Genomic DNA, 15,554 nt, shown 5'->3' with positions numbered 1-15,554 from the left:
GAGACAAATAGCTGAAAGGCCTCGGCAGATTATGGAGGCGTGTTACCCAAAACGTAGACGTTATTCACCGTGTTTCGCGTAACACTATGCCTGAATATTGACTTTTATACTTCGTTTTTAATATTATAATCACAACTTTTATTAGGTGGACCTACACAAGTCGCATGCGAAATCTACATAAGAAGTTTCGGCTCTATCAACCCGGCCACCATGGTACGTAGGTAATTCTTTGTTTCTTGAAAAATGGACGAATGCATATGCTTGACGGCGGTAAAAGTGACATTCTTGATATGGTTCTATGAATAAATTAGAAAGAAAGAAAGAAAACACTAAGCTTCTTTCATTCGTGTAAAAATATCACGTGTAAAGTACAGAAGTACGGTTTTATTATACTTTAAATTCAGATATTTTAGCTCCTACAAATGCACTAGCCACACTGTTGGTATATGCGCAAAATATAATATAATTAAAGTGAAAGAAGCAGATTTCACATGTTCCTTGTCCGCTGAAGTGATGTGACCTAACCTTGCCAAGTATTCGCTATATAGACAAGCGTTAGGGTATTAGGAAAAAGAATACAAAACTGATGGCCGGAATCAGGGTTGATTACAAAAGCGCCAGCTGCTGAGAACATGAAACCAACTTACCCCGCACCGCGACGCTGACAGCATGAACGCAGAATGAAACAATGAGTAAAATAAATGGCCGTTCGCATTTCATGGTCTGGTGGATCACGTGTAACGAATGCGGCGGCTGTTTAGGAGGCCATTAGGCTGAACGACAGGCCGATGCCCGAGTTCTCGAATTGCGTCCAGCATGCGTGAAACCGTACCAGATGTTCGTCTTTTGTAAGTAAGTTCAGCGGAATACCAAATGTGTGATAACCAAGTAAGGTTAGGTCTTGCTGTGTGGTTTTGGTCGTCGCAACCTAACATGCCGAAATATAAGGCTCTTTGCTAAAATATCAAAAAGTATGATAATTTTGTAACGTTAGTAAAAACATTATTGGTCTAGCGGTATTTCGTAACTTCGGTGAGACCTTTCTATATAAGATACTGTGTCAGAGAGAAAGAAGCACTTGTTGGAAATAAGTGTGTGGGTTTGCCCGCATCAACACACGCGTGCTAATGTTTCGTTTTTTTTTTGCGTTTTTAAAAGGAAAGAGCCGTTATTGTGGTTCGACCCTGTAACTCATTTATTACTTTTTAACCTTGCATCTTTTTTTTTTATTCTGAAGAAACATGTAGCTTTGTGCGCATGAAGGAATGCGTATTTCGTGTAATTTAAAAAAAAGCAGATGCTATTCTCGTTTTACGTCTCTGTTTACGGCTCAAATAAATTAGAAGTCTGGCGCAGCGCTTTTTTTTATGCAAAGTTGTCAAGAATATTGTCCCGTTATTGTTCAATAAATAATTTGTATTGGTTAGCCGCTGTGGATGAATGTAATTACTCCTGGCATGCGCGTAAATAGCTCTGCTTTAACATTTTCGGGGAATTGAGGACACTTCTAATGTTACCGCCAACAGGGGTTCGCACTTACGAAAGAAGGCTTCGTAGGAAGTGTGCTTCACAATTCTTGCTACACACTTTATCAATGCACTCGGAGATATGTTAACCAACACTCCTAAAACAAAACAAGCATTCGTAACTCCTTTCGATAACTCTGGTTCACTAGGCTTATGATTGTCTTCAAAAAGCCACGTTAGTTCGCTTTCGGTGTCTCTACTCTCTAATGGGAGTATAATGATTCCCAAAAAGAGTTCACGTGTTTTCTTAAATATTCATATACGTCACTAACCAGAACTCACAAAAAAAGAGGAGAGGGGGTCTCGGTACTATTTTTTTTTCTTCTAAGAGTAAATTTAGAATAAAGAAAATGTTCGTCCTTATTCTATTGGAATCCAGTTGTTTTGGTAACACTGAGAAGTCAAAGAAGTTTTTATTTGTTAATATAAATGCTGCAATCTCCTCTCTTCAGGATTACGAAGTAGACCTGTACCTGCGTCAGCGATGGCACGATGACCGCTTTGAGATGAGTGGCATCAGTGGACCTCTCGACTTGAATGACCCTAAACTAGTGCAACGAATCTGGAAGCCGGAGGTCTTTTTCGCCAACGCGAAGCACGCAGAGTTCCAGTACGTCACGGTGCCCAATGTACTGGTTAGAATCAGCCCTTCGGGTGACATCCTCTACATGCTCAGGTGAGGGTATGAAGGCTTAGAGAAGTTTCGGACTTCCACTTACTGCTTAGAATCCAACGAATGCCTATCAAAACTAGAAAATGTTAATTAGCACCTTATATAACCATAACATGAATAAAAGAGAGAAAGTGGCATCAGGTTATTTCATGATTTTACACTCATTTAAGGAAATACACATTTCACTTGTAAAAATATTATACTTTAAGAAAGGCATGCACAAGCTTCCAACACCCTCTCTCTATTTAAGTGACAGTATCTTCAGTTACATATATACTCAGTTGCGAAGCCTCATGCGATAAACAGATAGCGTTTACATAATAAATAGGGCAATCACAGCTTATGCCACGAGAACATGCGTGAATCATTAAAACCTGCGTAGCATTATGTCCATTATGAATATGCGATTAATAACCTCGTGCTTTATCGTGTACATTAAGCTCTACCAAAATCAATAAAGAATATCCACACTGCTAAAATAGTGGTATAATTATCACCAGTCATTTAAAAGAACTTGAGCATTAGCGTTTACATATTATTCTTAAAAATATTTGCAAGTACAAATGAACTTTTCTGCAAAAAAGGCTAAATTAGTCAGTGAAAAGGTAAACTTCACAATATATTTGCAGCCTCTCATTGTTCATGTGTTACAATCATACGGGAAAAACAAATTGTCCACTTCAATTCGATAATGTTAAAAAAGCGAGATTGGCAATGCTCTTTAATAAAAGTTGCGTTTAATCTGATTTATTTGAAGGACGGTTAACACCTCGCATTTTTGTCAGATGAAGGGTAGTAATAATTGTAATTGTAGCGTAGAAACGCTGAGATAGACACGTGCTCAAAAAAGAAATCCCGGCATATTCACGGGGTGAATGATGATGAGTGAGGCAAAGCATCCGTCCGTCCGTCCGTCCGTCCGTCCATCCGTCCATCCATCCATCCATCCATCCATCCATCCATCCATCCATCCATCCATCCATCCATCCATCCATCCATCCATCCATCCATCCATTCATCCATCCATCCATCCATCCATCCATCCATCCATCCATCCATCCATCCATCCATCCATCCATCCATCCATCCATCCATCCATCCATCCATCCATCCATCCCTCCCTCCCTCCATCCATCCATCCATCCATCCATCCATCCATCCATCCATCCATCCATCCATCCATCCATCCATCCATCCATCGTCCGTCCGTCCGTCCGTCCGTCCGCCTGCCCATGTGTCCATGCGTCTGACCACGTTCGAGAATGCAGACAGCGCGTGGGTAACACCGACGAGACGCGAGCAAAGGAAGCCGAGCGCAAGCGTATTCAACGCGCCCGCTTTTCGGCTTCGTCCATGTCCCACAAACAATACGCCACGTACGGTGACTATTCAGGAGACTGAGAGAGGCACTAGTTCTCCGCGTACCCAGGCACAGATCGTGTAGCAGCCAATCAGAGAGTAGTGGTACAGCGCCGTCTATAATATCCTCACTCAACTGCAGTTGGCATGTACTTCTATGAGACAGAGCCATCTTTTATACTGTTCGGGAGATACTGCCATCTTTTTTTCGTCTCTTCTTCTCTCGCTTACGTGTGACGCATGATAAGGTTAAAGTAAAAAAAAAAGCTTCACCCCTAAAACAAAAAAATTTTTGTAAAAAATTGAAAAAAAGACAAAAGAAATCGAGGAATATAAAAGTTCATTCAGCCACAGAAAGTGTTGTCTTTCATTCTTTTTGTAACAATATTAAAAAGAGGACACTTTGCCCCCCTTTTTTTTCTTTTTTGTCGTTATTGTGCGCTAGCTCTACAGAATTTTTTAACGTGCACTTCTTTGCAACCCTCAAATAAAACTCGTACTGAGGCAAAATTTCCCATTCAAAATTGGGCGTGCCACTTCAGGCTTAACAAAGAGGTCTATTTCACGTCGATACTCCTTGCACTTCTGAAGTTGACACATCTGCACAAGCGATGACTCTGGAGGATGAACGGTAGCTTAAATTTCGATTAGGTTCATGTCAGCCACATCTGACCGGCTGTTTTCATTGTGCAATTCACACTAAATGTTGAACTCATTTACCTAGAGGTCAATTGTTAAGCGGATATGCATTGGAAGTTCTGTGCATCAATCATTTTTTAGTTAGGCACAGCTTTGACCGTGACACCTGCGTAAGCGTTAGAGTGAATTTGGGAACAATAATTTTTCGATTATAATTGAAAACCGTCAAGAATGTGTCATTTTAGTGCATATTTACGGCGAAAAATTGAAGCGAGGAGCTTCAACCTTGTGTCTTTTTTATGTCAACCATAAATTTGAACTTGGTAACCGGATTGTGCTTCTCTTGTTTAGCAAGTAAATCAACTGTAGCTATCCACACGACCTCTTATGAGAAATTATTTGGTTGCCTGATTTTTGGGCAATAGATTTGGCTTTCGTTTTCATGCAGGCTGAAGCTGACGTTTTCCTGCATGATGGACCTTTACCGGTACCCTCTTGATTCGCAAGTCTGCACCATTGAACTTGCTTCATGTAAGTGGGTAAATAAATGAAACTCGAATGAATCAATGTAGGGTATGTTAATGGAAAGGACGACTCTTGGTCACTGTAGGCGATGAGGTGGGAAATAAAGGGTGAGGAGCAACTTTACATCACTCCTTCGCACATGCCAGGCAACCTCTTCCACACCACTCGAAGGCCATTTAGATTAAAGTATATTGCGAGAGCTTCCTGTGCTTCGTGGTCTGTGTGGTGTAAAAAGAACTAAAAATTCTTCATTTAGTAATAATAGTTCGACAAACGAGATGCGAGATCACTGGAGGAAGAAAAGATTTTCAAGATGAGTGCACATGAACCTACAATAATATTTTCAGACGTGGAAAGTTACGTAGAAATTTTTATTAGAAGTATTGTCGTTTATAAACCTTAGTTTGAAATTTCCGCGATGCGAAATTTTAGGAGACTTTGTGGACCTGTTCTAGAAGTTACAAAAGCTGTTCGTTTTCAAACGACCTTGATGAAAGAATGGCAAAGTCGAGTTAAGAGATTCATGAATGTGTTGCATGTGAGCGGCCACTTTGCTCAATGAATCAATATATCAAGATAATTAATACATGTACGTGTTTGTTTGTACGTGTGTGTCTGCCATGACTTCTGGTTTGATCCAAAATATTTAGTTTATTTACCCAACAGAATGTATATTTCTCTTATATTTGCTTCATAACTTCTCCTGCAGTCTCAAAGACGACGGACGAGCTGCAACTGCACTGGTCCAAAGCAGCTCCTGTGATCCTTTACGAAAACATGAAGCTGCCTCAATTCGAAATTCAAAACGTGAACACGTCCTTGTGCAACGAGACATTCCATATTGGTAAGTGTGCAGTGTTCGAGCAATTAGTTATGTCGATGACCATTTCCTAACGCCAAGGGCCTTTACAGGAAAGGAAGGAGTTTAGTGCGGGATTTTGTTGTTATTTTATTGCTGTCATATCTTATAAGGCGTATAATTGACGGTTGACGAGCAACACATTGAAAAACGCACCGCAAATTAAAGAAAGTCAATTATCTTACGTTTGAAAATCTATCAATACAAACAAAACAAAAGGCGATGATTTATTTTAACGTGGAAATGCGGAAAGGTGAAATTTGAGTGTCGGAATATAAATACTTTGTTGACCAAGCACTGTTAATATAATGAAAAAAATATATCCAAAAGCACTGCATACTCACTCAAATGGAAGAAGCAAGAAGTGTCATTTTCAAAAACAATATAGAATATACAAAAGCATTAAAAGAATGGTTGAGAAAACATAGGAGAATCGTCCTAAATGCAAGAGTCAACAGAGTGCCCACCTAATTGTTTTCATACGAATAAATATCAAGGCCAGGTGGCCAAGAGATCAGTCTGCCAAAAAAGATATGTAGTTCCGGACAGCACTGTCGTAAACTGCTTTTCAGAGTATTTTTTACTAAAAACAGCGATTTTCATTCGGGAATGGCTATGGTCCGAACACTTTGCGCACCTTACAAAATAATTAGAGAGTACGATTTTCCACAAGATGGCTATTAGATGCGTTAATATTACGTGTAACAAGATAATAGAAGGTTTGTTGTATTGAAGCCTAATTTGGCGACAAATTTAATTCTCTTTCATTGCGTGAGCTCACCGAACTTGGTCCTATAAAGATGTGAGATTAAAATGTACAAAATTCCTTCTTATCAATTGTGTCGGCGAGTTTCGAGGCATATAGTCCATTTATTTCCAGCCCTTAAAAGTAATTTAGTTATTATTTTAAAAAGGTGTGCTGTCACTACATGTAATAGAGGACATTAAATGTGCCGTTGAATATCAGCGAAAGTTTTTAGCATGTATCCGTGCCACTGTTACTTGCCATTGAAAGCAGTTTTACACTATACCGAGAGAATTACCACATGTGTAGCTGAGGCGTAAGTGGAGTAAGAAGGTTATTCAAAAGTCAACTGTAATTTCGAAATGACCTAACCTGAAGTCTGATTTCACGAATTAGCGCTCGTAAATATTCTAAGTGAAACTTTCATAAAAAAAATTTTATATTTATTTTAGCACATTCATGTGCATATGCAGTGTTAGTCTGACAACATTTTGATCTGCCACGGTAGATTAGTGGCTAAGATACTCGGCTGCTGACTTGAAGATTGCGTGCTTGAATCCCGGTTGCGGCGGTCGCATTTAGATGGAAGCGATATCGTAGAGACACGTGTATTGTGCGCTGTCAGTGTACGGTAATTATGATCAGAGTTTCAGGAGCCCACCACTGCGGTGCCTCTTATTATGATATAATGGTTTTGGAACGTTAAACCCCACGAACTGTGGAATTATGCATATTTAATGCGTTCTGCGGAATGGTGGCGAAATGGTTATGAAACGGATAATTGATGACGAGCCGAAACACATACAATTAAATAGCTTTTATTGTGTAAGATGGCTGGATTGTATTTTGGATTGTTTTTCGTTTTGCTACACAGCTGAACTTCGTGAATATTTGATAATCTATGGCCTGACTGACTTGCATAGACTCTCCTATCTATTTTTTATGTGATATTTCTTATTTGTCTGATTCTCGCGAATTTTCTTCTCAGCGAAAAGGAAAAGGCGGTATAAAGCGCTATCATTTCCTAATGAACATAAAAAAAACAGTAGAACATTTCATATCGCCATCTGTAATATGCTGTAGTATCAGTCCTAATGAGTGGTGTAGAATATTGCATAGCCTAATATTTTTTGTTCAAAAGGAAAAAATTATCACGAGACACACACGCACAAAAAAACTTAAGTGTACATGCTGTGTCCAACACACGCGTTAGCAGCACTGGTACAAAAGGTTCGCTGAATTCATTCTCTTCAACATGCAGGGGAGTACAGCTGCTTAAAAGCCGAGTTCAACCTGCAGCGGTCCATTGGCTACCACCTTGTCCAGTCGTACCTGCCCACCATATTGATCGTGGTCATCTCATGGGTCTCGTTCTGGCTCGACGTGGAAGCGATTCCGGCACGAATCACTCTGGGCGTAACCACGCTGCTAACAATTTCATCAAAGGGGGCCGGCATACAAGGAAACCTGCCACCCGTTTCGTACGTCAAGGCTATCGACGTCTGGATGGGGGCATGCACCATGTTCGTGTTTGCCGCGTTGCTCGAGTTCACTTTTGTCAACTACCTGTGGAGAAAGCGGCCCGGGACTGCCAAGTCACCGTCTTCAGTACTCACAGCTGTCCCGGAGAGCAAAGTCGCTGTTGTGAGTATCGTAAACAATATTGTTGACACAAGGCTTGACGTCCATCTCAGGCAAATACAGCAGGTGAAAACATCTGAGAAATGAGACAAATGGCTAGAAAGAAAGAACAAAAGAGAGATAAAGATTCTAGAAAAAGTCGCTGCTGCGTTGATTGAGCTCTACCATGCGATAGAGAAAGCATCAGTGTTTAAGAAATGTACAGGTGATAATACGGTTTTCTATGAATGTGGTCTTCTCTTGAAAAATCTGAGTCGCACAAAATACCTGCGCAGCAGGGGGTAGTAGTGAGAAGACGCTTTCAGCATATAGTCACAAACAATTGAAAAACTTGGCAATCACAAGGAAATTAATATTACGCCATCATGGTGACTGGCGTAAGAGACTGCGCGAAAAACAACTCTCCCTTGATAGGCCACATTCTCTTTCACCAGTGTTTCGTGGGGTTATGCGAGACCCCATGCAAAAGGGTTAGCTACCTGTCTTACAACGTATGATATTACAGTTTGTTGCTATCACAATAATTTATTCACCATTGCGGTGAAACTGTTTTCTTATATCGTACAAAGCATAGACTTGTTTTTTTACCAAATGGGTTGATACTATACATAAATGTTGAAGCTTCCATTTTTGGTTGCACTCGCGTTTGTGAAGCTTTTTTATTATGGCATGTGAATACTAAGGAGCGTTCCTTGACTTTCAATATTGCGTCCGGAAATCGCCTATATATAATAATATTATTTGTTGGTGGTTAACGTCCCAAATCTGCCATACGGTTATGAGAATGGAATATAGAGGGCTCCGGAAATTTCGACTACCAGGGGTTCTTTAACGTGCACTTAAATCTAAGCACACGGGCCTACAGCATTTCTGCCGCCATCGAAAATGTGGCCGCCGCTGCCGCGATTCAATCCTGCGACCTGTGGGTCAACAGCCGAGTACCTTAGCCACTAGACCACCGTCGCGGATCAGTCACCAATATATATATTTTATGTATGCGCAAAGGCACGACAGCTCTCTTGCGCTTCTTAAAGGCCACTGGACTTCATGAGCGCTTGTGAAATAACAGCGTGAAACCGAATTGCATTGTTTCAGGCTGGCTGTTTGTCAATTTCTTTTTTACGGATCTTTTGCTCTATATTTCTTTTTTTTATTATTCCCCTTTTTTCTCATCCCAGTGTTGTGTAGCCAACTGAGCTAAAGCTTGGTTAACGTCCCTGCCGTACCTCTCTATTTCTATCTCTCTATTTTATATTTAGGTAAAGTCTTCTGCAATTAGTCAGCGTTTGTCTTTTGTACTTTAGATCTGCGCCTCTGCACTAAAGCAGGTGACATATATGTACCATGAAAAAATGCCGACAGGAGAGGGTGAAATTTATTGAATTATTTTTAAATAAACAACAAAATACAAACATACACACGTTCAGTTACTGTTAGTTCGTGAAACAGCGAATAGACAAACCCGACCGCTGGAGATGTAAAGTGTGATGGGCGGACATATTTGGAGTTCGTAACACTTTCCTCTGAAATTCATTAAATACATCAAGTTACTGACTGAAAACTTGTACTTATAGAATATAGCTTACATATTTTTCGTTCAGCTGACTTTATGAGCATGTGAAGAGGCACTAACACATAGATTCCCTCACAGTCCTCTATCTTGGCGCCTCAGGCAATATTTAACACGATCATAATGTTCTCTGCGGTAGTTTATTCTTTTGTCCATGTACGCACGCTTTGCAGTTTGTACCGCTCAGAGCAAGTTGTAAGTGGAAAGGAATAACAGTGAAGTGTAAGTTTGTGGCTAGCCGCATTTAAATATTGTAAGTTGTTATTATATTAGTTAAATATTTTGCGATTTAAAGGGCAGAGGCCTCGCTCGCAGTGACCAGCAGTTCTAACAAGCATTCTCTGTTTTTTGATTTTTCTGGCTGTGAGGTGGCGACGTTATTTTGAAACCCCATGTAACTCGCCCACTTACCCTTGCACAGAATGACAAAGGAACGACTTTGTCCTGCTAAGGCTTAACGGCTTCCGGTCGCCATAAACAGTTCGCATAGTGCTGCCTAACTTCTGTAGTGCTTCGAGTGACCTAAGTTTGCGCTGATGCACACAATTAAACGCAGAGGGAATTTTAAAGTAAGGGCCTTACGTGTAGCAAGCCAGCTGGTCCCGCTTGAAATTTGCGAGTTCTTTTTGTTAAAGCCATTCGAAACACGCTGCGTTTAAGGAGAGTCCACGAGTTGTGATGCGAAAATAATAATAATAATAATAATAATAATAATAATAATAATAATAATAATAATAATAATAATAATAATAATAATAATAATAATAATAATAATAATAATAATAATAATAATAATAATAATAATAATAATAATAATAATAATAATAATAATAATAATAATGAGGTCATGCCTGTGCGGACCACGCAGCACAGTCACAGCGAAAGCTAGAAGAGCAGCCTTTGAGAGCTTTTTCTAAACACTCTTTGGGTAACTGCAACAAGCACAATGCTGGGCGCCCAATACGCCTAAGATAATTATAATTTTTGTTATGCCACATACTTGCGCCTTTCACTAGTATCGACTAACTGTTCTGTGTTTTTAATGTGGAGCAATGTGAAAAAGCAGCATGATTGAAAGCAAAAATATTTAAAAGAAAGGGCCTGCTATACCAGAAGCACTTCATCACGCACGTGAGGGGCTTTTTCATGTCTGGATATTTCGAATTATTCCCGTTGTCTACAATATGTTTTTTTTTACATGTTTCAGCTGATTCCGGAAAAGGCGTGCAACGGTAACTTGGTAAGCCTTCTCAGATATTTAGCTTTATTTATACAATCAGCAGTGTCTTCAGTGCTGAGGAAAATAACCGAGATTCAATAGTACAGTGACTGATGCTTTGAAAGCGTAACACAACTTATCTTACAAATAACTGCGACATTGTTTCCTACTGAGTTATGCATTGTCATATCTTGCATAGATTTGAAAATTAAAATTTTACGCTAAAGAGATGAATAAAAAAAACACTTGGTTTGCTGCTTTTAAAATTTGCCCTAATTTGGCGAACTTCATTTTCTTAAAAAGGTTACTTCAAAGACTGGTTCCTGAAAACTTCATACTTTGCAAATTTCAGCAGCTGATGTAGCTGGCAACGAATAATCTACTGGTGCCGCGTCTCAAACCTTATAAATTTCTATAACAATATGAAACTTCCGTGTAAACAGGTGGTGTATTCGAGTGCTTTGATAAAATGTTGATTGCACCAATACACGCCGACAGATTTTTTACTTTCGTTTTGTGCTTTTGCATGTCGCTCACTCCAATCAGAGACATAATAGCTTGATTGAAAATAATTTTCGCGTGATAGTAATAAAGCTTTCCCTAATGTCAAAGCAAAGCAGAGTACATGTAGCAAAGCGTTATTTGGTCGCTTCTCTGTGGTTTCATAACTAGCATGATTTAATTGATTATTTACAATTAATATTTCAATCTAAGTGTTGTAGCATCTTTAATACAATACAAGACGGGAAAGTGGGCAATACGTGTTACACATGCCAAATTTAAGCGGATAAACTCAGTGTATGCAGGCTTCTCCTTTAACTTCTCATTGCTTGACCTCATCAACGGGGACTAAAACGCTGCAATTCTTTCCCAACCCACAGGCACCATGCAACCTCATTTCCAGTGGCACCGATGTAAACCCTTCACCGACTGATGCCGACTCTATCAAAAATAACCACAAGGTTCAGGCCAAAAGGATTGACCAAACATGCAGGATAGCATTCCCGATGGCATTCCTGGCGTTCAGCATCGCTTACTGGCCTTACTATCTTTTCTGAGGCCTGTAGCCAGAAGAACAGGTAAACGGGCCAAGGTCACCAGTAGCGATGAAACGAATGTGACGCGAGTCTTGATCGTTGTTGCCGCAACCCCATTGGCTGTTTGTAAAGAACGAGCCTTACTTTTACCGCATAACGTTTTGCGCATCTCAAAAGTTCAGATATTTATGCTCCTGTACTTTTTTTGCACATCTATATTTACTAAAGATCACTCATACACCTCACGCTTTGTGTCTGTTAGCGTATCTCGGATTATTCTCATTGTCACTATCACTGAGGTACTACCGATCAATATTATACGAGCTTGAAGAGCTCAGAAACGGATTAAATGACACAGTGTTTGTCCTTTACAATGATGCCACACTTAGATAGCGAGTTGGAAACTTCTTCAATAAAGCAGTATTTACCGGGAGGTAAACGCGCTCTTCTTTCAAAAGAAAGATGCACAGGTGTGATTTAGTGCATGCACGGCTTTAAAGTTGCTGCACTGTAAATAACTTTTAATGTATGATACTAAAAGGTATTAGCTGGCGATGGCGGGAGCCTCAAATTATGTCACTCATTTAATAACTTGTGAAAGAGAAAAAATGTTGAATTTGACTTCTCATTTCTTGGAAGAAGACTTTTATTTACTGCCCCAGTTCTCAGGAAGATTTCCTACAATTTTAGGAAGGTAAAACATTTTGAAAAGATGAAATTCAATCGCAAAGTTTGAGAATTTGCACATTTAAACAAGAAACATCGTCGACTATGCAAACAGCAAGTATTAACTTAGAGCCTGTAAATCTCAGTTAATTTGACCTATAGTTGCAAGCCTATGCGATGCAATTAGACTGCGCCTGAAATATTTATTCGAAAAAGCTTGGCTCCGCACGCAGCAATACATTTCAAACAGTGTTCATTATGTCAATATTGTCCAATTAGAGAGACTTGGTGATATGTTTTCTTTCAATACTTTGTTAGAAAGGTATAGAATGAAGAGATGACTTGTTTCATATAGAAATCTTAATAAATTTCTTTTAAAAACAGATTGTTGTATATAAAATGATGGCTGTATAGAAGTAACATGTACAAAACATCTGATTTGTCACATGATCAGGATAAACTTAGTAGATGGAACTAGCCATATAACATGGTGCAATGATCGTGGAGATGAATGCTTTTTTCCTGGTATTCATGTATTTGGTCAAGAGATTCAAGGCTGAAAACTCTGCATACTTGGAGTAAAGCCAGTGCTTCTCGATAGCCCGTTGTGTAGGTTACATAACTATGAACCAACCGAGTTGCTTCAGCATCTTTATAAACACAACTTTACGAAAATAAAGCTCGCAAACTACACAGATGAGAACTGCCTCACGATTGAATGTTTAAATCAAGTTACCATTATAATATACTTTTTTTCCCTTTCGCTCGATTAGCAGGCACCCAACCATGCTTGTTTGTCGACAGTGTCTTTTTCTCTCGATATATTCTACTGTTACTGCGTGTTGATAGTTTAAGATGTTGAACTTTTTCAGAGCTTATACACTAGTCAGGAGAGATAAGCGTTTGCAGGTGTCGTACATTCGGTTTTTGTAATTATCGTCGAAATGCGAGTAGATTAGTGCTAGTTATCTTGCAGCGTAACTTGTGTAAGTGTATCATTTCGAGAAAGAAATACTTCGAATCAATAAATATTCAGACCAATACAACTTCCTGTGTGTGTTCTTCTCACCGTAGATGTGTTTCTATTGTTCTTCTGCTTGTTTATTGTTGCTTGGCAGATGTTACCCAAGACAAAAATGTTGGTTTAAATTGACGACCATGTTTGGTAGTTGTGATGTCAAAGCATCGCGTTCAAGACATCAAGGTACACTTTTGCTTATACCTTGCATACATTGGAAATGGTGATATGTTTAGATTTCTTTACTTCGGTTTCAATAGATCGAAGGTGCCGCAGTTATTTTTTCGAACTCGTAGGAGCCAATGGTGACTCTGATCTTAGAAAGAGTGACTTCAGTCAAGTATCGAAAACGCAGAAGGCACTTCGTAAGTTAGCATGTTAAGGGTGAACTGAATTTAAAGTGCTCCTTAGTAATACAGACATGTCACTAACAAAATAAAGCTTCAACAGCACTAGTACGGGGGATCGTAGTACTGTGAAGCTGCTAAAGCAATAGGTATGCTCACAATAATGACTGCCACTCATAAAAAATATCACCCTCTCCCAAGTATTTCTTGCTTTGATTTGCTTAACTGAACTAAACAAATGTATAATGAATATTTGACGGCTCGCCTGCCTGCCTTGCTCAATGTTGTAATGTAAAAGAGTATAATTGATAAAAGCGTACTCCGTGAAAGATGCCGAATGTGTTATTATTTATGAAATACAACAGAGAATGTGGCTGCGCATCACATGTCGGCTTTCGAATTGTAACTTCACATACTTGTTTATCAGTTAGAGCATTATGCAACCTTATTGTGCGGGCATAATAAAACAATTGCCGCCGGCATCTACCCACGGGAAAGGGGGACTTGAGTAAATGCGTCGGAGAGGGTGGGGGGTATCGCGTGAATGTTGCGTAATTGGATGTGATTTCGAAAAGCCTAATTGTTATTTCGTCTACCGGGTGTTCAAAATTAAGCTTTATGATTTTTTTAAAATTAGGCGCTCGAAGGCACGTGAGAACCACTTGTGCAAATAAGTTAAGCGGCCAGGGGGACAGAAAGTTAGATGATAATTATCGCTGTCAGCAGCCCAATTAACTAAAATTTAATAATTAACTTTTTACTGGCTGCGGTAAGTTGGCATGTTTATATTGAAAAAATGTAGGCAGTGGTGTTTGTACACAGTTTCAGTTGGAAGATTTTTTCTAGCACGCCTGTGTTCCGAGATATCCGGCTCCAAAGTTTAATTGTCTTTCGCACGATTACGCATGCAAGAGGGTGAGGGTCCGCGCAAAGCTCCTCCCTAAAGTGACGCATCTGTTGCGTGTGGTGTTTAGTGTGTGAAGAGGGTGGAAGCGTAGGCATAGGTGATAGCAATTACCCTTGCCCTCTTCGGCCGGCGAAATCAAAATGTGACAGCGCGGTGCGCCATGAGCCTTACGCATGATCCTGATGAACGCGATAACAGGAGACCATTTTTCGCGACGTTTTTTCGTGACTTTAGATCACACTGAGACATCTTCTTGTGAACGCGTTAGCAGGACCGTCCTGCACTAGGGTGCCTCCGGTTAGAGCACAGCGTCTCTGCATTGAAGGTCTACCAAGGAAATCCACGTGGAGTCCTTTCGAGCTAATATGGCTGCTTCTGGCGTGAGGTATTCTACCAAAGTAAAAGTAGACGTGGTGCTTGCAATGGCTGAAATGAATGGCAACGCTTCGTTAGCAATGGAGCTTTACGCGTCTCGCCACCCACACCGTCCCCTTCCAACAAGGCCCACTTTCACAAACCTGTTTCGACGCTTCTGCACAACAGGCTCTGTCCACCTTCCGAGACGGACCAGGAAGGCAATCGTCGATGAAGACTTTGAAATCGACGTTGTCGCGTGCGTAACCTCGATGCCAGAGCTCAGCATCCGACAGATTGCCGATCAGTGCGGTCGCAGCATCGGAACAGTCACAAATGTTTTAAGAAAGCACAAGTTCCATCCATATCACGTTTACCTTCATCAGGACCTAAATGAGGCGGACTTTGAAAGGCGAGTTGACTTCTGCAATTGGGGCCTCATCAAAACTGATCAAGAAAATGACTTTTT

The 15,554-nt window shown here is 40.0% G+C and overlaps 1 protein-coding gene across 2 annotated transcripts in view; it reads left to right on the top strand.

Moving 5' to 3' along the window:
• LOC119172084 (glycine receptor subunit alpha-2) overlaps positions 1 to 12,235 on the top strand; it is a 67,839-nt gene extending 55,604 nt beyond the window's left edge. For both annotated transcript variants that reach the window (XM_037423064.2, XM_075892898.1), the window contains exons 3-9: positions 146 to 213; positions 1,979 to 2,202; positions 4,646 to 4,728; positions 5,432 to 5,566; positions 7,588 to 7,970; positions 10,745 to 10,777; positions 11,638 to 12,235. In XM_037423064.2, the coding sequence (XP_037278961.2) occupies positions 146 to 213; positions 1,979 to 2,202; positions 4,646 to 4,728; positions 5,432 to 5,566; positions 7,588 to 7,970; positions 10,745 to 10,777; positions 11,638 to 11,814 (1,103 nt within the window). In that variant the 3' untranslated portion in view covers positions 11,815 to 12,235. The remainder of the gene's footprint in view (positions 1 to 145; positions 214 to 1,978; positions 2,203 to 4,645; positions 4,729 to 5,431; positions 5,567 to 7,587; positions 7,971 to 10,744; positions 10,778 to 11,637) is intronic.
• The last annotated feature ends 3,319 nt before the right edge of the window (positions 12,236 to 15,554 follow it).

The sequence above is a fragment of the Rhipicephalus microplus genome, chromosome 4, assembly GCF_043290135.1.
Source record: "Rhipicephalus microplus isolate Deutch F79 chromosome 4, USDA_Rmic, whole genome shotgun sequence".
Taxonomy (NCBI): Eukaryota; Metazoa; Arthropoda; class Arachnida; order Ixodida; family Ixodidae; genus Rhipicephalus; species Rhipicephalus microplus.
This window is presented reverse-complemented; position numbering and strand designations above follow the sequence as displayed.